The 21,918-nt window shown below is 41.7% G+C and overlaps 1 protein-coding gene across 3 annotated transcripts in view; it reads left to right on the forward strand.

The window, feature by feature from the left end:
* The window catches only part of LOC111974188 (polypeptide N-acetylgalactosaminyltransferase 13), a 54,091-nt gene that overhangs the window by 10,636 nt on the left and 21,537 nt on the right, over window positions 1-21,918 (forward strand). For all 3 annotated transcript variants that reach the window (XM_024001848.2, XM_024001830.2, XM_024001839.2), the window contains exons 3-8: window positions 10,084-10,252; window positions 14,424-14,590; window positions 14,972-15,179; window positions 16,769-16,939; window positions 19,631-19,748; window positions 19,892-20,072. In XM_024001848.2, the coding sequence (XP_023857616.1) occupies window positions 10,084-10,252; window positions 14,424-14,590; window positions 14,972-15,179; window positions 16,769-16,939; window positions 19,631-19,748; window positions 19,892-20,072 (1,014 nt within the window). The remainder of the gene's footprint in view (window positions 1-10,083; window positions 10,253-14,423; window positions 14,591-14,971; window positions 15,180-16,768; window positions 16,940-19,630; window positions 19,749-19,891; window positions 20,073-21,918) is intronic.

Consider the following 21,918-nt stretch of genomic DNA (forward strand, 5'->3'; position numbering starts at 1 on the left):
GTTTTCCCCACACTAAAACAGTTTATTTTTTAAACATATGAATCCTTTTAGAGCAAGCCAAATAATTTCATGTTTTAAAAGTTATCCTAGATCAGGATTCATTGTTTGAATGGTAAGATGCCAATCACTTGAGTTCCTGTATGTTGTTATGATTACACCATGAGTCGTTAATCATGAAGCATACACCCCCGCCCTTCCTCTTCCCAGAGAGGAGTTTATCCCTGCCGGCACGATGCATGGAGTAGCCCGGTGGCTGAACCAATTCCGACAACATATCCCGAGGGAGCTATGTTTCCGTGAAACAGAGAATGTTGCAATATCTGATGTCTCTCTGGAAGGCAACCCTTGCTCGAATTTCATCTACCTTGTTGTCAAGAGACTGGACATTGGCGAGTAGTATACTCAATCCATGTCTCACTTGTATCAAGACTTAAAAATCCTTCTTTAACCTGTCTCCTCCCCTTAATTTACACTGATTGAAGTGGATTTAACAAGTGACATCAATAAGGGATTATAGCTTTCATCTGGATTCACCTGGTCAGTCTGTCATGGAAAGAGTGAGCTTAATGTTTTGTATACTCAGTGTATGACTACAATACATTTATATACTGCAGTTTCTGTGTAGTATTGTATAATTTATATTTTATTGTGTAGCAAAACATGTCTTTTACACATGTTGGTTTTAGATTGGATGATTACCTATGCTATCCATTTGTTTGAATTATGCAACCAAATGTATTACATCAATATACAAGCCTTACAATATTATACAACCATATAAGCACCATGCTATGACTAAGGAATTGCAACTTATGAAGTCCTACAGTAAGCCATATGGATTGGATCACTCTCAATTGCATTATATCTCATTTGGACAAGTGGATGCCGATTCTAGCGTGTACACAATCTAGTCAATAGTGGACTTTTAAAGAATGTTTGATTCCAGATGAGGGTAGGTACACCTCAGCGGTGGCTCGGTCTATGTTGGGTACTGCATTAAGCATATGGTCTGACCATAAAGTTATGTTTCAGGTTTTATTAGTTGTATATCCTGTAAATACGACACATGGTATACACCGTCCAATGAAATGCTTACTTGCAGGTTCCTTCGAACATTGCAACAAAGATAAGAGTGCCAACATAAAGTAAATAGGTGCCATTTGACGTTAAACCCAACAAAAAGTTTGACGAAAGCTGTGCAAGAGGGTAAGCGTTTGGTAATGGGTAAGCCATCGCAGCAGACGTCAGACGTATTCAGTAACCACCGACTCACTAAATAGCTTATTGATTTTATTAATCAATTATGTATATGTAGTCAGCATTGTTGGTTCCCAGAACATTCTGTGCCATCTCTGGGTGTACAGTAGAACTGTACAGTAGCTCCTATAAAATAATATCCTCTAGTTTAGACAGAATTATGTATTTCTGTTTTTGAAGCTACCAAAAATACATAAAACAATTCTGACCACATTGTGTTTCAAACCTTTTATAATCTTGGAATGTATGATATACTTACAGAAAAATGCAATTTTTCCTAGCAGTGTGTTTGTGTAAGCACTAAGCCAGCAGTGTCAAACTCACTTCCTGGAGGGCCCTGGGTCTACCGGTCTGTTATTTCCTTTCAATTCGTGCCAAATTAAGACCTAGACAACCAAGTGAGGGGAGTTCCTAACTAATTAATGACCTTAATTCATCAATCAAGTACAAGGGAAGAGCGCACAGTCACTTGGCCCTCCAGGAATTGAGTTTGATACCCTTGCACTAAGCCAATTGAGAGTGACTTCACCAAGTGCTAGCCCTTTATAGTGCACTACTTTTGACCAGAGCCCTACAGGGTCCTTGGTCAAAGGTAGTGAACTAAATAGGGAGCCATAAGAGATGCATCCAGTCTCTTAACTCAGCAACCTTGTACAGGCCACAAAGTCCCCTTCCACTCTACAAAGTAAAATAAGCATAGAAAAGGCTTGAGGATGTTGGAAATCAAGCTAAGATCATATACTATAATCAGAGCCGCCTGCAGATCAATGTGATCTCCCACATGGCTTGAGCCTTTGCTCCCTCTTGATAAGCAGGCTTCACAGCCTTTCTGGAGAGAATCAATGATTCCAATATGAGTTTGAAAATCACATTGGGAACTGCTGATGGAAACCAAAAGAGCACAGTTCTTTTGAAATGGAAAACAAAATCTAAAATGACTTGGATTTCCATTTGAGTAATTTAGCAGATGCTCCTATCCAGAGTGACTTAGTTAATGCATTAATCTTAAGCTAGGTGGGACAACATACGGGCATAGTAAGCAGCTACTTTATTGAGAAAAAGTGTATCTGCTAAGTCAGAGCTAGAAGGGTGGGGGGGGGCTACTCCACTGTCCTAGCTTCAGGGGGAAGCTGGTTCCGCCATTGGCGTGCCATGCCAGGACAGAAGAGCTTAGACTGAGGGGGTGGGAGGACCAAGAGACCAGAGGTGGCAGAATGGAGTGCTTGGGTTGGGGTGTAGAGTTTGAGCATAGCCTGAAGGTAGGGTGGAGCAGTTCCTCTTGCTGCACTTTAGGCAAGTACCATGGTCTTGTAGTGGATATGAGCTTCGACTGGAAGCCAGTGGAGTGTGCGGAGGAGCGGGGTGACATGGGAGAACTTGGGAAGGTTGAAAACCAGGTGGGATGCTGTGTTCTGAATAAGTTGCAGGGGTTTGATGGCACAAGTTGGGAGCCCAGCCAACAGCGAGTTGCAGTAGTCCAGACGGGAGAGGACAAGTGCCTGGATTAGGACCTGTGTGAGATAGGGTCGTACTCTACGGATGTTGTAGAGCATGGACCTGCAGGAGTGAGTCACTGCTTTGATGTTTGCAGAGAACGACTGGGTGTTGTCCAGGGTCACGCCAAGGTTCTTTGCACTCTGGGAGGGCGACATTGTGGAGTTGTCAGCGTGATAGAGGTCTTTGAGCGGGCAGGCATTACCCGGGAGGAAGAGAAGCTCAGTCTTGTAGAGGTTGAGCTTGAGGTGGTGGGCCGACATCCAAGATGAGATATCTGCCAGGCACGAAGAGATGCGCGTCACCACCTGGGTGACAGAAGGAGGGAAGGAGAAAAGTAGTTGAGTGTCATCCGCATAGCAATGATAGAGACCATGTGAGGACATGATGTAGCCGAGTGACTTGGTGTATAGAGAGGGCCGAGAACTTATCAAGGTGTCAAGCTCATTGAGGAACTCTCCCAGGGCACCTGGTGGGCGATAGTTGACAGCAATGTTAAGCCTGAGTGGACAAGTGACAGCATATAATTAAAATGAGGAGATGGATTTGAGAGAGGGAATGAAAGAGGAAATCTCCAGTTTTGAGAAATGAGTAACCCTGTGCCACAACCGCGACGACCAGATGCTCTCGGACTATGATAGAAAATGTAGTCAGATGGAGAAGCAGTGTTCTCTGGGGTTATCCATGTCTCCCTCAGCCCCCCCCGCCCCAAAAACAAATCAAAGGATTGAATGGCAGCACAGGCTGAGATGAACTCTGCGTTCTTGACCTCAGATCGGCAGTTCCAAACGCTGCCAGAGACCCAAAATTGCACAGAGGTTGTGCGCGCAGGGTACACTAAATTAGAAGGGATGTAGCCAAGGTGTGGGGAGCGTCTGTAAAGCCTACAGGGAGAGGAGTGTACAGGTATAGAAAACACACACTGTAGTTACCAAAAATACAAAAAAAAGCTAAATGAGATGAGAAAATAAATAGGTAAGATACTCTTTCCTTCCTCGAACAACTCGGCAGAACGGTCTCTGTTTCAGCGACGAGACCACCGCTAATACGGCCGCCGCTTAGAAACCAGTGGAGACTGAAGTACTAACACTCATTTCTAATTGCCTAGCAGGGGTGAAGAGCACAACCCCCTGTACTAATTGCTGATTGCCTCGGAGAGTAGAAACCACTCCCCCTCCAATACAGCCACTGATTACCAAACAAGTCACAAATTGCCCTGCCCCTCGATCCCGGTTGATGTGTCAACCATCATCTGCAGCATATGAGCAGTCAGCAGTTCACACACCAAGTAGGCTACTGGGAAGACGGGCAGCACTTCAAGTAGATGGCCCTATCTAGCAAAAAAGACAGTACTAGACCGCAACAGATAAAGACAAAAATATCAGGAGACCTCTAGCTATAGAATGGCGAACTACATAGCCGCTGTTGCAGTAAGCTCTTAGCACTGTCACTTGTGGATTGCAATACTGTATACTGTATTCATACTTATTTGTACATTTAAAATACATATTTAATGACTCAACAAAAGTTTAAGTAGGCTAATCGATTAATCTCCATGTATATCCCCCAAAACTGTAAACATATGTTTTATAGGAACCAGGAATGAAAGAATAGAGCGCTTTTGTTTTTGCTCAACACTATTGAACGTGTCTCTACAGACCCATTGTATGTGAGTGTGAAGACCGTATAGCAGTAATTGCTGACAAAATCACTGGACAAGGACTAGGGCAGGAGACCTATGGGCTTTAGGATGGAGTTACTGTTGTCGTGGTCCATGTCAGGGGGTCAGTAATGGGTTTGTTGGGCTGAAGAGCCAGAGAAAAGGGCAGATGCCACAGTCTTTTTTTTATTTCTAAGCCCGAGGATACTATTGAGTAGTTCACTTGAACTTGTGAGGATACTGTGCATGTTTTCATATAGAAATCACTACATTGGTGGGTGTCTGGTCACCTGGATCAGTTGGAGGCATTCTCTCTCTCTCCCTCTCTCTGAAAAACACTGTAATGAAAAGAGCACGACAACGCCTCTTCCCCCCTCGGGAGGCTAAAAATATTTGGCATGGGTCCTCAGATCCTCAAAAAGTTCTACAGCTGCATTGAGAACATCATGACTGGCTGCATCACCGCTTGGTATGGCAACTGCTTGTCATCCGACCGCAAGGCACTACAGAGGGTAGTGCGTACTGCGCAGTACATAACTTGGGCCTGGCTCCCTACCATCCAGGATCTCTAAACCAGGTGGTGTCAGAGGAAGGCCCAAAAAAGGCTCAAAGACTCCAGCCACCCAAGTTATAGACTGTCCTCTCTGCTAACGCACGGCAAGCGGTACCAAACACCACGTCTGGAACCAACAGGACCCTAAACAGCTTCTATCCCCAAGTCATAAGACTTCTAAACAAGCCTTCTAAATAGCTAATCAAATTGTTACCTGCAAATGGTTACCTCTGTTGCACTGACACCCCAACACACACACACACACCATATGTTTAAGTTATTAGTTGTGTCGTATGTACAGGATATACATGGTTTACACCGTTCAACTAAATGCTTACTTGCAGGTTCCTTCTCGACAATACTACAACAATAAGAACTAATATAAGAGAGGAATACGAACATAAATTAAATGGGTGCCATTTGACGTTAAACCCAACAAAAAGTTTCCATTACGAATGGGATTCGATGAAAGCTGTGCAAGAGCGTAATCGTTTGGTAATGGGTAAGCCATTGTAGCAGGCGTCAGAAGTATACAATAGTTACCGAAATCACCTACTCACTAAGCAAATAGCTTATTGATTTTATTAATCAATTCTGTATACGTAGTCAGCATGTCAACATTGTTGGTTCCCAGAACATTCTGTGCCATCTCTGGGTGTACAGTAGATCTGAATAGCTCCTCCTGTAAAGAATATCCTCCAGTTGAGAAAGCTTCAAAAACAGAAATAGATAATTCTATCAAAAATACATAAAACAATTCTGACCTCATTGTGTTTCAAACCTTCTATAGTCTTGAGATTTAAGATATAGTCACTTATCAAATGGATACCCGGACTTCCTGGCACTGACTATGCACACACAGTCTCACACATACTTACACTGACACACTGACGATAGCCCTATTTGGTAAAAGACCAAGTCCATATAATGGGAAGAACAGCTCAAATAAGCAAAGAGAAACGACAGTCCATCATTACTTTAAGACATGAAGGTCAGTCAATGTGGAACATTTCAAGATCTTTGAAAGTTTCTTCAAGTGCAATCGCAAAAACCATCAAGCGCTATGATGAAACTGGCTCTCATGAGGACCGCCACAGGAAAGGAAGACCCAGAGATACTATTAGAGTTAACTGCATCTCAAATTGCAGCCCTAATAAATGCTTCACAGAGTTCAAGTAACAGACATATCTAAACTGTTCAGAGGAGACTGTGTGAATCAGACCTTCGTGGTTGAATTGCTGCAAAGAAACCACTACTAAAAGACACCAATAATAAGAAGAGACTTGATTGGGCCAAGAAACACAAACAATGGACATTAGACCAGTGGAACTCTGTCCTTTGGTCTGATGAGTCCAAATTTGAGATTTTTGGTTCCAACCACCATGTCTTTGTGAGATGCAGAGTAGGTGTACGGATTATCTCCTCATGTGTGGTTCCCACCGTGAAGCATGGAGGAGGAGGTGTGATGGTGTGGGGGTCCTTGGCTGGTGATACTGTCTGTGATTTATTTAGAATTCAAGGCACACTTAACCAGCATGGCTACCACAGCATTCTGAAGCGATACGCCATCCCATCTGGTTTGCGCTTAGTGGGACAATTTTTTTTTTTTCAACAGGACAATGACCCAAAACACACCTCCAGGCTATGTAAGGGCTATTTGACCAAGGAGAGTGATGGAGTGCTGCATCAGATGACCTGGCCTCCACAATCACCCGACCTGAACCCAATTGAGATGGTTTGGGATGAGTTGGACTGCAGAGTGAAGGAAAAGCAGCCAAAGAGTGCTCAGCATATGTGGGAACTCCTTCAAGACTGTTGGAAAAGCATTCCTCATGAAGCTGGTTGAGAGAATGCCAAGAGTGTGCAAAGCTGTCATCAAGGCAAAGGCTGGCTGTTTTGAAGAATGTCAAATTTAAAATATATTTTGATTTGTTTAACACTTTTTTGGTTACTACATGATTCCATATGTGTTATTTCATAGTGTTGACGTCTTCACTATTATTCTACAATAAAAAATAATAATAATACAAAACCCAAAACCCTTGAATGAGTAGGTGTGTCCAAACTTTTGACTGGTACTGTGTATGTACAGTACAATTACCTCGTACCCCTGCACACCAACTCGTTACTGGTACTCCCTATATATAACCATGTTATTTTCTGCTCCCTATGTATAACCATGTTATTTTCTACTCCCCTATATATAGCCATGTTATTTTCTACTCCCCTATGTATAACCATGTTATTTTCTACTCCCCTATATATAGCCATGTTATTTTTACTCCCCTATATATAACCATGTTATTTTTCTACTCCCTATATATAGCCATGTTATTTTCTACTCCCCTATATATAGCCATGTTTATTTTCTACTCCCCTATATATAGCCATGTTATTTCTACTCCCCTATATATACATGTTATTTTCTACTCCCCTATATATAGCCATGTTATTTCTACTCCCCTATATATAACCATGTTATTTTCTACTCCCCTATATATAACCATGTTATTTTCTACTCCCCTATATATAGCCATGTTATTTTCTACTCCCCTATTATAAACCATGTTATTTTTCTACTCCCTATATATAGCCATGTTATTTTCTACTCCCTATATATACCATGTTATTTCTACTCCCCTATTATAACCATGTTATTTTTACTCCCCTATATATAGCCATTTATTTTCTATCCCCTATTATAACCATGTTATTTTCTCCCCCTATATATAGCCATGTTATTTTCTACTCCCCTATATATAGCCATGTTATTTTCTACTCCCTATATATAGCCATGTTATTTTTCTACTCCCCTATATATAGCCATGTTATTTTCTACTCCCTAATATAGCCCATGTTATTTTCTACTCCCCTATATTATAGCCATGTTATTTTTACTCCCCTATATATAGCCATATTTTTCTACTCCCTATATATAGCCATTTTTCTACTCCCTATATATAGCCATGTTATTTTCTACTCCCCTATATATAGCCATTGTTATTTTCTACTCCCCTATATATAGCCATGTTATTTTCTACTCCCCTATATATAGCCATGTTATTTTTACTCCCCTATATATAACCATGTTATTTTCTACTCCCCTAATATATAGCCATGTTATTTTCTACTCCCCTATATATAGCCATGTTATTTTCTACTCCCCTATATATAGCCATGTTATTTTCTACTCCCCTATATATAACCATGTTATTTCTACTCCCCTATATATAGCCATGTTATTTTCTACTCCCCTATATATAGCCATGTTATTTTCTACTCCCCTATATATAGCCATGTTATTTTCTACTCCCCTATATATAACCATGTTATTTTCTACTCCCCTATATATAGCCATGTTATTTTCTACTCCCCTATATATAGCCATGTTATTTTTACTCTTTATTTGTATTTGTTATTCACTGTGTATTTTTTCCTCGTGTCACTATTTATATTTTTTATTAACATTTTATCTTCAACTCTGTATTGTTGGAAAAGGACCTGTAAGTAAGCATTTCACTGTTAGTCTACACCTGTTGTCTACGAAGCATGTGACAAATAACATTTGATTGATTTGATGTACTGTCTCATGAGAAAGAGAGAGACTATGAACAATGTTCGGTCTCATAAGTCCCTCAGTTGAAGCTGAAATGTTTGTTACCTCCCTATACATTCAGACCCATTTTCAATCAGTGAGGTTACAAGTGTAGTATGTTTCAGACAGTATAGCTGGCCTTCAGCTCTTTGTGCACCGTATATCTAATGTCGTGTCTGTACAAATAGATTGATGGATGATCTGAGTGGCTGTGGTGGGCATGTGTTAGATGCATAGTTCATTGAATAATCCAGCTCAGCTCTCTCTGCAAGCCCATCAGGTTTAAGCCATTGTCCTAATGGAGGGTGTCACCACCGAGAAGAACCTCGATCAGATCAGAGTCTAAACCTCCACTAACCCAGCATTGAAGCTCTAGGAGGGTTGACTGGGGATGCGTCCCAAATGCACCCTATTCCATTCATCGTGCACTACTTTTGATCAGGGCCCATTGGGCTCTGGTCAAAAGTAGCACACTATAAAGGGAATAGGGTGCCATTTGGATTGCAAAATGGAAATCCTCTTAACCTGGGGCCTGGAGCAAATGTGAATTGTCCCCCATGGAAATCACTGCCTCTGGTTTAAGAGATTATTGGAGAGCGGAGCATAAATCCACTGGAGATTATTTACCTTTGGATAATTGTGAATCATTGTGGAGCGATGTGCAGCAGAGGCAGCTTGTTCTCAAGGCTTTAATTGATCTTCAGTAATGCTGATTGATCAGATATATGAGCTGATATTTTTTAAACAGCAATGAGGGCTGCTGTTGTAATGCTCTCAATTCTTCCTCATTCATCAGTAAGAGAGAGAAGGGCTCGCCCTAAATCTCTGGACAAATCCTGGATTTTCCAACAGGCCCAGATGATGCTTGACTAGGAGGACATGACTGTACGGCAGATGATAAGAATAGTAGTTAATGGATCCAGAATGCTTGGCGAAGCTGCATCAGTGTCAGACTGATCAGCATGTCATTGGCTGGTAGGGACATTTTAATGACCTCAGTGTTCAAAGCCTGATGATGTGGCATATTCCATTTTACACTGATATGCGACCAGTCTTTCTCTGTTAGACAAATCAAATCAAACTTTGTTTGTCACATGCGCCGAATACAACAAGTGTAGACCTTACCGTGAAATGCTTACTTACAAGCCCTTAACCAACAGTACAGTTGACCAAATAAACTAAAGTAAAAAATAATAAAAAGTAACACAATAAAATAACAATAACGAGGCTATATACAGGGGGTACTGGTACCGAGTGATCTGAGGTCAATATTTCTCAGTTAGAAACACTCTAGTCTAGTCTATAGCATGCTGAATTTGCTCACGGTTCATTTTAAGTTCATTTGCTTGCCACAGTACTGTACCTTTAGTAATATATACACTATAATAGTTGTAGCTACATTTAGCAGATTTCAGTAGCTGAAGTTGAATGTTTGGACCTCCCGCTTCCATTGAAATAACAGTGAAATATTAAATATTACACCGAAGTATAAAATATGCAACATGTCTCCCTATTGTTTTGCAGCAGTCATGTCGCGAGCCCACGAGGGCCCAGGGGAGATGGGGAAAGCGGTGGTTATCGCAAAGGACGAGCAAGAGAAAATGAAGGAGCTCTTTAAGATTAACCAGTTCAATCTGATGGCCAGCGACATGATTGCTCTCAACAGGAGTCTGCCGGACGTGAGACTGGACGGGTGAGTGAACTTGGCCTTTTCCCAGACACACACTGTGAATTACACCGCTGACCTCTTTACTCGGCACTACACACACCACCCACTTTAACAACCCGGTAACCTTCTACCGCTACTCCTCAGAAGCCCTAATAGCTCCACTTCACTTCGCAACATGCTCCGGTTCTCAAAAGGGCTGACATTTTGGATCTACTTCTTGCCTTTTTCACTAGTTGTTGTTTTAGTCTAGAAACGTCTGAGAGAGACTAGCGAGTGTAGAGTAGAGACTGTCTACCAAATAACTAAGGTCTTACAGAACAATTTGATGTCGTCTGGAATGAACCAATTTGTTAACTTTGATTAAAACGACCCATTAGGACAGAATGAAAGGAGATATTAAACGTTTCACACTGCGCCTCACCCATTTTTAAGTCCTCGGACTCCTCAGGATTCATTCCATGATGTAACATACTCTAATTCAGTGGTGGCTGGTGAGGGGACGAGGACTCATGGTAATGGCTGGAGTGGAATAAATGGAGCGGCATCTAACTCATGGAAACCATGTGTTTGATGTTTTTCATACCATTCCGTTTATTCCGTTCCGGCGATTACAATGAGGCCGTCATCCGATTCCAAAGTGCCACCAGACACCACTGCTCTAATTGAAGAACATTAGACTTAAAGAGATTATTTGCCCGTGTTGGATCCATCACAGTCTTCGGGTGTTTACTTCAGCCATGACAGTCAGAATGGGAGAAGGGCTTTGTTTACTGTCGCCCAAGACCTACTTGAGCTGGATAATGAAAACCCAAAGAGCAATTTGGGTGAAATATGATCCACATGTATCTTGAGCAGCTGATCTAGAGAAAGTCTTCTCTCCGGGAGACAGCCCAGTGATTTCGTGTTTATGTATTCCTGCAGAACATTCTTTGTCAACTGTTCTTTAGAATGTGCTCTTTGTGGTATTGAAAATAGGAACATTGTCAATACAACAATATAAAAAACGATGCGGAGAATGTAAGCATATGCCAATACTGTGAACATTGTCTATATTGTTTATATATTACCTACCGCCTCGAATAATCAACTGTCCCCCATGGGGTTTACATTGCTCTAACATTTTATATGAAAAGTTATCACAAAAAAAGGAACATTTTCGATATATGTGAACACTGCACGCACTCCATTTCACACATGTACCAGGATTGTGCTAAGTTTAATGCTGGGTAGATTTAGCCAATTATGAATTCCACTTTAATGAGCTAGTCATACGGTATATTTAAGCAATAAGGCACCTCAGGGGTTTGTGGTATATGGCCAATATATAAGGGCTGTATCCAGGCACTCCGCTTTGCGTCGTGCTTAAGAACAGCCTTTAGCCGTGGTATATTGGCCATATACCACAAACCCCTGAGGTGCCTTGTTGCTATTGTAAACTGGTTACCAACGTAATTAGAGCAGTAAAAATACATGTTTTGTCATACCCGTGGTATACGGTTTGACATACCACGGATATCAGCCAATCAGCATTCAGGGTTGGAACCACCCAGTTTATAATGAGGAATTTGTACAAAATGGAGAGCGAACGAACAATAGATCTAGATCTGCGGTCTATTGATTTTATTTCACCCCAAGAGAGTGCCAAGCTGCAGAATCGTACTAATTGCATCTCAAAATCTTCCTCAAACTCGCCAGTACACCTTGGAACGTTATTAAAGAAATCCACTTGGCAAGACTGTGAGAGAGAGATATTGTCGTGGGGTGTAATAGGCAGTGGTTGAAAGAAATAAGATGATCGCTCAGTGGCTAGTAGCTAGCTACCCTGGTGCTCCCATTCTGTCAGTCTGTCCTGTCACCCGTAGTGGGGTGAATGGGATAAACCTACTGTCCGCTCCAATCGCCTGTCGCCTCCTGTCACCTCCCACTTCCAACCCGGCTGCATCCTCTCTATCTTTAATGCACCCTCCTCATACTTTATTTAACATTACAATCTACACTACATGACAGGCTTGCCCTGCCCTTGGTCTGTATCTCTGGGAGTATGTGACTGCGTCCCAAATGGCACCCTATTCCCTACAGTGCCTTTGTAAAGTATTCATATCCCTTGACTTTGTCCACATTTTGTTGTGTTACAGCCTACAAACAAAACCCCAATAATGACAAAGTGAAAACATGTTATTACATTCTTTTTTTGTTTTGGAATGAAATACAGAAATATCTAATTTTAAGCATCTTTGTCAGTGATTACAGCTGTGAGTCTTTCTGGGTAAGTCTCTAAGAGCTTTCCACATCTGGATTGTACAAGATTTTCCCATTATTCTTCAAGCTCTGTCAAATTGGTTGTTGATCTTTGCTGGACAACCATTTTGAGGTCTTACCATAGATTTTCAAGTAGATTTAAGTCGAAACTGTAACTAGGCCACTCCAGTGTAGATATGGCCTTGTATTTTAGGTTATTGTCCTGCTGAAAGGTGAATTCATCTCCCAGTGTCTGGTGGAAAGCAGACTGAACCCGGTTTTCATCTAGGATTTTGTCTAGGTTTTATTATCCCAAAAAACTCCCCAGTCCTTAACGATTACAAGCAGCCACCACTGTGCTCAAAAATATGGAGTGTTCTCAGTAATCTATTGGATTTGCCCCAAATATAACACTTTGTATTCAAGACAAAAAGTGAATTGCTTTGCTACATGTTTTGCAATATTACTTTAATGGCTTGTTGCAGACAGGATGCATGTTTTTGAATATTTTTATTCTGTACAGGCTTCCTTCTTTTCCTTCTGTCAATTAGGTTAGTATTGTGGAGTAACTACAATATTGTTGATCCACCCTCAGTTTTCTCCTATCACAGCCATTCAACTCTGTAACTGTTTTAAAGTCACCATTGGCCTCATGGTGGAATCCCAGAGCAGTTTCTTTTTTTTATTTCTACCCATCTACCAATTGGTGCCCTTAGTGAAGCGTTGGAAAACCTCCCTGGTCTTTGTGGTTGAATCTGTGTTTGAAATTCACTGCTCAACTGTGGGACCTTACAGGAAATTGTATGTGTGGGTTACAGAGATGAGGTAGTCATTCAAAAATCATGTTAAACTTTATTATTGCACACAGAGTGAGTCCATGCAACTTATTATGTGACTTGTTAAGCACATTTTTACTCCTGAACTTATTTAGGCTTGCCATGACAAAGGGGTTGAATACTTATTGACACAAGATATTTCAGCTTTTAATTTTTAATTCATTAGTAAAAAAAATCAATAAACATAATTCCACTTTGACATGATGGTGTATTATGTGTATGTCAGTGACCAAAAATGGCAGTGTAATCTGTTTTAAATTCAGGCTGTAACACAACAAAATGTGGGACAAGTGAAGGGGTGTGAATACTTTCTGAAGGCACTGTATGTGGGCCCTGGTCAGAAGTAGTGTTCTATATAAGGAATAAGGTGCCATTTGGGACACAGTCTCTGTGTGTGGAGCAGCATGCCATTTAGCAGAGCACAGTGTTCAAATCAAATCACATTTTATTGGTCACATACACATGTTTAGCGGATGTTATTGCAGGTGTAGCGAAATGCTACAATTTCACAACAATACACACACATTTTAAGTAAAGGAATGGAATTAAGAATTTATAAATATTTGGACGAGCAATGTCAGAGCGGCATAGACTAAAATACATATAGATATAGAATAGAATACAATATATACATATGAAATGAGTAGTGCAAAATATGTAAACACTATTAAAGTGACTAGTGTTCCAATTATTAAAGTGGCCAGTGATTTCAAGTCTATGTATATAGGGCAGCAGTCTTTAAGGTGCTATATTCATGTAATTTCTGCTGAGATGAGCCTTTAAATGAATAGTCATTGAATCAATAACTGGAAATCTATGGGAAAAGCTAGCATGTCATTGTGCTAACGTCTAGAAGCGATGCACCCTTGCCACCACTGCTGAAAAAAATCCTAGGGGAAACACTGGTGCAGCATATACTAAGTCTTGTCAACTTTGGCTTTGTTTGAAAGCAGTTCATTTTGTTACAATGCTCAGAGGTAAATTTCAGCCACATATATTTTACATCCACAAGCATGTCACACAAACTATGCTCACTCTTGATAGAACTCTACTCTAGACAAGCATCAGGAGTAGCAGCATATTTGACCTCTCAACCAGAGCTCTTGTTGTCTGTCCATCAGTTGCAAGACGAAGGTGTACGCGGACGATCTCCCCAACACCAGTATAGTGATCGTGTTCCACAACGAGGCGTGGAGCACCCTGCTCCGCACCGTCCACAGTGTCATCAACCGCTCGCCACGGCACCTGCTGCAGGAGATCCTGCTGGTGGACGACGCCAGTGAGAGAGGTACTGAAGCTGGGTGCAACCTAAACCATCAACTAACTGGCTTCACTGAGTTTAAAGGGTCACTCTGGGATTAATACATGCAGTTCTTAGTATTGTGTGATAATAACTACCACATTAAATGTGGTAGATACAACGTTTGAAAGACTATCGGCCCTTTGTGAATGAATAGGAAAAACAACACTGCACAATGAAGATCTATGGGAGTTTGAAACAAGTCTGTTTAACCATGCGATTCTTTGTATTGAAGGATAATAATATACCACATTTGAAAGAAAATCGGCCCTTGCCTTGATAACTGTGAATGAACGCGGAAAAACACCAAACGATTAAGTTATTTCGGCGTTTGAAACATGTCCTCTCTGATGTGTCCTCTTCTGTCAGACTTCTTGGGAAAGAAGCTAGAGAACTATGCTCGGACCCTGGAGGTTCCCGTGCGGGTCCTGCGGATGGAGCAGCGAACGGGGCTGATCCGGGCCAGGCTGAGGGGGGCAGCTGCCACGCGGGGACAGGTCATCACCTTCCTGGACGCCCACTGTGAATGCACAGTGGGCTGGCTGGAGCCTCTGCTGGCCAGGATCAAAGAGGACCGGTAAGGAGCTTCACCATCACCCCTCTCGATGTAAATGGAACACACGGCACTGGATAGACATTGGGGTGCTGATGCTCAAAGCAGATCATCTCTGCTCTGTTCTCTTCCCGCTGCCTCAGTGAGATGCTAACTCATTAGCATTCCGCTTGTCTTCTGTGTCATCTGAAAACTGATCTGACGTTAATGGTAGAACACTAGCTCGACTTTATAGCAGACAACGACACCAATGCCCGTGACAGCTCTGTGCCCCTTTTCAAAGGCAGCCATAGCTGAGTGGCAGATTGTTTTGTCACAATGCTGTCTGTCGCTTCTTTATACCGTAGTACATACAGTAGAATGTGATTGCACTGAGTCAGTTGATGATGGCTATTTTAAGTGACAGTAGGGTTTAAATCCTATTATTTGGAATCGTGGTTATTTTAATGAAGTAATGGTGTGGTTATTCTAATCCTGTTTCAGGATTGCACTTGCTTGTTCGGTGGGTGAAGGGTTCCTTCTACATAAAAGGGAAAAATTGTAGATGGACTGAAAATGTATTTGCCCCTCCCCCCTTATCTCTCTTATCTGGTGTCATACATCTACCCATTTTGCCTCAGGTGCCAGGCAGAAATTAGTTTTGTATTACCGAGGAGATTATATTATAGAGCCATTACACTTTTATAACCCTGCACGTTTATTGATGTGTAAAAGTATGTGCAGGAGCATAAAAGTGCACAAACACTGATTAGATTTAGACCAGGAAGTGAAGTGGATGCTGAGTGAAGGGGATGCGTTGAATGAATTCCCTGCAGCACCTAGAGGATGAGTCCCAAATGGCACCCTATTTCCCTACGTAGTATACTACTTTTGACCAGGGCCCATAGGGCTTTGGTCAAAAGTAGTGCACTAGGGAATAGGGTGCCATTTGAGACGCAACCCTTAAGGTTACCTTCAGCTTTACTGTAAAACTCCTACTGAAGCAAACAGTCTGAGGCCATATATCCATACTGTATTGTCATTGTCAACATAATCAACATGCATATATTCCATTTCCTTTGACTGTAAGTAGCTTCCCACTGAAGCAATATGTTACCTCCGGTCAGTGTTGTTATCCTAATGGATATGTTTATAATGAGTATGGACCAGCCGATGATTTAGTAATATTGAAATAAACTCATAATGAAGCTGGGGATAATGCCTGTAGAAATACATGGTCAGCAGTTAGCTATTTGTCTCGGCGCTCACCTGAAGAATGAACAGTTATGGCACCATTAGCTTTGTAAATTATTTATTCATTTATTATTTATTTTGTGGATGAATTAATGCTGTTGGCTCTGCCAGCCAAGCAGTTTAATATAACCAGACGTGTAATATTGTTAATGGGAATAACACAAAGTTTTGGGGTTTAAGGGAAGAAAGTGAATTAATTGTCGAGACTGCACAGTTCTACAAAGTCATTTTCTGAAGTTGATTCCACATGTAATTGATCTAGGGCTTTCTTTCACTATTTCCTGTAAAAATGAATGCTTTCGATTTCTCCGTGGTTGTTTAGGCTGTCAATGTATTTCTTGTCAAATGAATGCCTTATCTTTCTCTTCATGGTTGTTTAGGAGATCTGTGGTATGTCCTATAATCGATGTGATCAGCGACGAGACGTTTGAATACATGGCAGGCTCAGACATGACCTACGGAGGATTCAACTGGAAGCTGAATTTCCGTTGGTACCCCGTGCCTCAGAGAGAAATGGACAGGCGCAAAGGGGACAGGACATTACCACTCAGGTACACACAAGACGCATACTGTATATGCCTTTATCTGTGCCCGAGTTGAAATGAGTTTATTTGGCACCCTATTCCCTTTATAGTGCCCTACTTTTGTAAAAGTAGGGCACTATAAAGCAGGCGTGCTCAACTCTTACCCTACGAGGTCCGGACCCTGCTGGTCTACCTGACAATGAATTGCACACACGTGGTGTCCCAGGTCTAAATCAGTCCCTGATTAGAGGGGAACAATAAAAAAAAGTAGTGGAGGACAGTAACATTAAAGACCAGTTTACTGAAAAGACTCGTAAGACAACACATATTCGCTCTAGCGTTATCATTTCAGCTGAGTGTAGGTTGTTTGTCGTGCTGGGAAGTCGCAGAGCTGACATCATTGGTGTGGATTTCTTTAGAAGCCCTCTTCTCCAATAGCTGTCAAAGCTGCATCATTTGGAGATAGAGATAGATTGCATTTCTGTGAAGTACTGACTTAGCTGCGAGGTGAATGTTTTTATATGTTTTTGTTTTGTTATTTGATACAGATATAGTTGTAGTTTCATGGTGTAGCTAGTTTCATTTTGGAATACAAAAAAATACATCAATGGAGCTGGTGCTGCAAAAATATTGACAAACCTCTCCATCAATTATATTTTATTGGACAGAGCAACAACGTGGTATGATGATGGTGTCCCTCAGTGCTTCAGAAATCCGATTCTCATTGTCTTAAAAGAAGATAGTCATCTCCAAGCCCCTAGCTGTGTCTGTCTGCTTCTCTTTAGCAGAATGAAAACGGCAGAGAGTGGATCAAACAATGAAATAGTCATTTTGCATTGAGATTGTCAGTCTAGGTCAGGTTTTTTGTGTGTGAAATGGTAGTGTCCAAAGTGCACATTTGTTTGACAAAGAGCTAGGCAATTAATCATGTCTTGCTGTCTTATTTCCAAAGCAAATAAAAGCAGAGTTTCTGTCCCCAGACATTAAAAAAGTTATTTTAAAATGATTTTTTTATTTAACCAGGTAGGCCAGTTGAGAACAAGTTCTCATTTACAACTGCGACCTGGCCAAGATAAAGCAAAGCAGTGCGACACAAACAACAACACAGAGTTACACATGGAATTAACACACATACAGTCAATAACACAATAGAAAAAGTCTATATACAGTGTGTGCAAATAGCGTAAGGAGGTAAGGCAATAAATAGGCCATAGTAGCGAAGTAATTACATTTTAGCAAATTAACACTGGAGTGATAGATGTGCAGATGATGATGTGCAAGTAGAAATACTGGTGTGCAAAAGAGCAGAAAAAGTAAATAAAAACAATATGGGGATGAGATAGGTAGTTGGATGGGCTGTTTACAGACGGGCTGTGTACAGCTGCATCGATCGGTAAGCTGCTCAGATAGCTGATGCTTAAAGTTAGTGAGGGAGATATAAGTCTCCAACTTCAGCGATTTTTGCAATTCGTTCCAGTCATTGGCACCAGATAACTGGAAGGAAAGGTGGCCAAACGAGGTGTTGGCTTTGGGGATGACCAGTGAGATATACCTGCTGGAGCGCGTGCTACGAGTGGGTGTTGTAATGGTGACCAGTGAGCTGAGAAAAGGCGAAGCTTAAGCTAGCAAAGACTTATAGATGACCTGGAGCCAGTGGGTCTGGCGACGAATATGTAGCGAGGGCCAGCCGACGAGAGCATACAGGTCGCAGTGGTGGGTGGTATATGGGGCTTTGGTGACAAAACAGATGGTACTGTGATAGACTGCATCCCGTATTCTGAGTAGAGTGTTGGAGGCTATTTTGTAAATGACATCGCCAAAGTCGAGGATTGGTAGGATACTCAGTTTTACGAGGGTATGTTTGGCAGCGTGAGTGAAGGATGCTTTATTGCGAAATAGGAAGCTGATTCTAGATTTAATTTTGGATTGGAGATGCTTAATGTGAGTCTGGAAGGAGATTTTACAGTCTAGCAGACACCTAGGTATTTGTAGTTGTCCACATATTCTAAGTCAGAACCATCCAGAGTAGTGATGCTAGTCGGGCGGGCGGGTGCGGGCAGCGATGGGTTGAAGAGCATGCATTTCATTTTACTAGCGTTTAAGAGCAGTTGGAGGCCACGGAAGGAGTGTTGTATGGCATTGAAGCTCGTTTGGAGGGTTGTTAACACAGTGTCCAAAGAAGGGCCAGATGTATACAGAATGATGTTGTCTGCGTAGAGGTGGATCAAGGAATCACCCGCAGCAGGAGCGACATCGTTGATATATACAGAGAAAAGAGTCGGCCAGAGAATTGAACCCTGTGGTACCCCCATAGAGACTGCCAGAGGTCCGGACTACAGGCCCTCATATTTGACACACTGAACTCTATCTGAGAAGTAGTTGGTGAACCAGGCAAGGCAGTCATTTGAGAAACCAAGGCTGTTGAGTCTGCCGATAAGAATACGGTGATTGACAGAGTCGAAAGCCTTGGCCAGGTCGATGAAGACGGCTGCACAGTACTGTCTTTTATCGATGGCGGTTATGATATCGTTTAGTACCTTGAGCGTGGCTGAGGTGCACCCGTGACCAGCTGGGCATCCTGTCCATCAAACAATATTGTTCAGCAATATTACTTTATGATATTGATTATTTGTAAGCGGATCCGTTTCTCACTTTGTAAGATAGGTGTCTCTTGTAAAATGTGTTTCTTTATCCACTCTCATTGTTTTTCTCTTGCAGAACCCCTACTATGGCTGGAGGGTTATTCTCTATTGACCGGACATATTTTGAAGAAATTGGCACATACGATCCAGGGATGGACATTTGGGGCGGAGAGAACTTGGAGATGTCTTTCAGGGTGAGTGATTGATAATAGAGGGCTGAGCTCTGCTAGGTTATTATGACAATTAAAGTGGCATGTGTGTGTGTGTGCATGTGTGCGTACTTGCATGCATGTTTGTTTGTGTGTGTGTGTGTGACCTCTTGCTGTTGTGTGTGCAGATCTGGCAGTGTGGCGGCTCTCTGGAGATTGTCACTTGTTCCCATGTGGGTCACGTGTTCCGAAAGGCCACCCCTTACAGCTTCCCTGGGGGCACGGGTCAAGTCATCAACAAGAACAACAGGCGATTGGCCGAGGTGTGGATGGACGGCTTCAAAGACTTCTTCTACATCATATCACCAGGTATGCTACCACGCTTCCGTTTTAACCTGTTGTCTCTCAGCGGGTGGGAATGCAAACCTGGGTTCAAATACTATTTGAAATTATTTAAAATACTTAAACTGGGATTGATGGACCCACTGGGCACAGACGTCAATTCAACGTCTATTCCATGTTGGAAACAATGTTGATTCAACGAGTATGTGCCCAGTGGGGAGTTTCCTGGCGCAATGGAACCAATAGAATTATTGGAAAATGTAAAACCCCGCCCACCTGGCACTCCAGGCAGACTAAAGCAAACTAAAGCGATGTAAAATATTTCAAATAGTAGTTAAACCCAGGTCTGATGGAGTGGCAATGCATATGGTCTAGGTGTAAACCGCTCAGCTCCGAGCATGTACTTTAATTGTGAAATCAGCCTCTAGCTATCATGTTGGGTATAGACTGGTTGTTCTTTTAGCTAAAATAACGATGCGTCAGCAATGAAGGGGACTGGGTTGGCTAAGATTGTTGACATGTAGACTCACAGCTAGCACATAACGTTCTGAGAACCATATGTATCTTAGAGCTTGGTGAGAGCGTGGTTGTCCTTTGGTTGTTTTGCATACAACCTTCCCACAACGTTCTGGGAATTGTGCAGGATGCCCAGCTCAATGATGGCATGTCACAATAGAAAATAAATGTGTTTGGATGATTAAAGCCTAAGCAAATGAATTTCCATGTGTCCTATCTGTGCTTGGAGTTCACAGTTAACCTAAGCTAGCAGTGTTATTAAAAGTCTTATTGAAACATGTTCTCAGAACGTTATTTAAATATTTTCAAATAACCTATAATATCCCGTCTTATAATGTTAATTAAACCTCACAGGAAAACTTTCAGGGAACCATAGTAAAACTTTTTTAGATCCGCCCTGCAACCTAAAAATGCCTCGTTCCCAGAACAGGTGAAATGTTCCCTTCTGTTCTCAGAACAATTCAAAAACGTTCAGTTTCGCTCGTCAGGAAACGCACGTCTTAGTTCCCAGAACCAATGGGAAACTAAAACGTACAGTACGCTCCCACAACATCCAAGGAACCAAATGTTATAGCTGGGCTATATTTAGTCTCTAAATGTTTATTGAAAACATAAATACAGGTGCACAATGAGCACTTGTTGTCTCATGCATTGTTACAGTTGTTGGTTAGCTAGCTAGAGAATTTGAGCCATATTAGAATAAACATGACATCAGTCAAAACAAGACAAGGTATCAATAACAATTATACAACGAGTTGAAACGAGCCCACTACAATTCCCAATATGGCAGCTTCGTATCATTGTTGCTAGCTATTTGACCCTTCGGAATCGTAACAACATACGCCTTCCGGCCACATCAATGCGCGCGCAACCCGTCTATAAGTGTGTGGGTTCTGAAAATAGGCATCTCCTGTCGTTTTGCATTCACCTCGTGACTGTTATTATTCTGCTTACATGCATAGAATACATAGTATTGGCCTATATTGGTTAGTGTAGCCTCCTATACCAATACTATGCATGTAAGGCACCATAAGACCTATCGCTTGTCTTAGAGGAATATTTTTTTATTTCACAGCCAATTCCTCATTACTGTATGTTTTTCAGGCCAGGGTCATTTCTCCTTTGTACTGTACTGTATGCCTTGAGCTCTGTAACTAGAGGATATGTAGCAAAATGGTTAGAAAGGGATGCAACCTGTACCGTATCTTAATAAAAAAATTATATGTATATTCATTTTATATATTTGTTTGTTTTTGGTAAAATAAAATTAGGGGGGGGGGGGGTAGATCAGCTTTCACATTGCGGGTAGATTGTAGCTTCCAGTACTGTATCTTGCTATATTTGACCTTCCTACTCT

The sequence above is a fragment of the Salvelinus sp. IW2-2015 genome, linkage group LG2, assembly GCF_002910315.2.
Source record: "Salvelinus sp. IW2-2015 linkage group LG2, ASM291031v2, whole genome shotgun sequence".
In the NCBI taxonomy this organism is placed as follows: Eukaryota; Metazoa; Chordata; class Actinopteri; order Salmoniformes; family Salmonidae; genus Salvelinus; species Salvelinus sp. IW2-2015.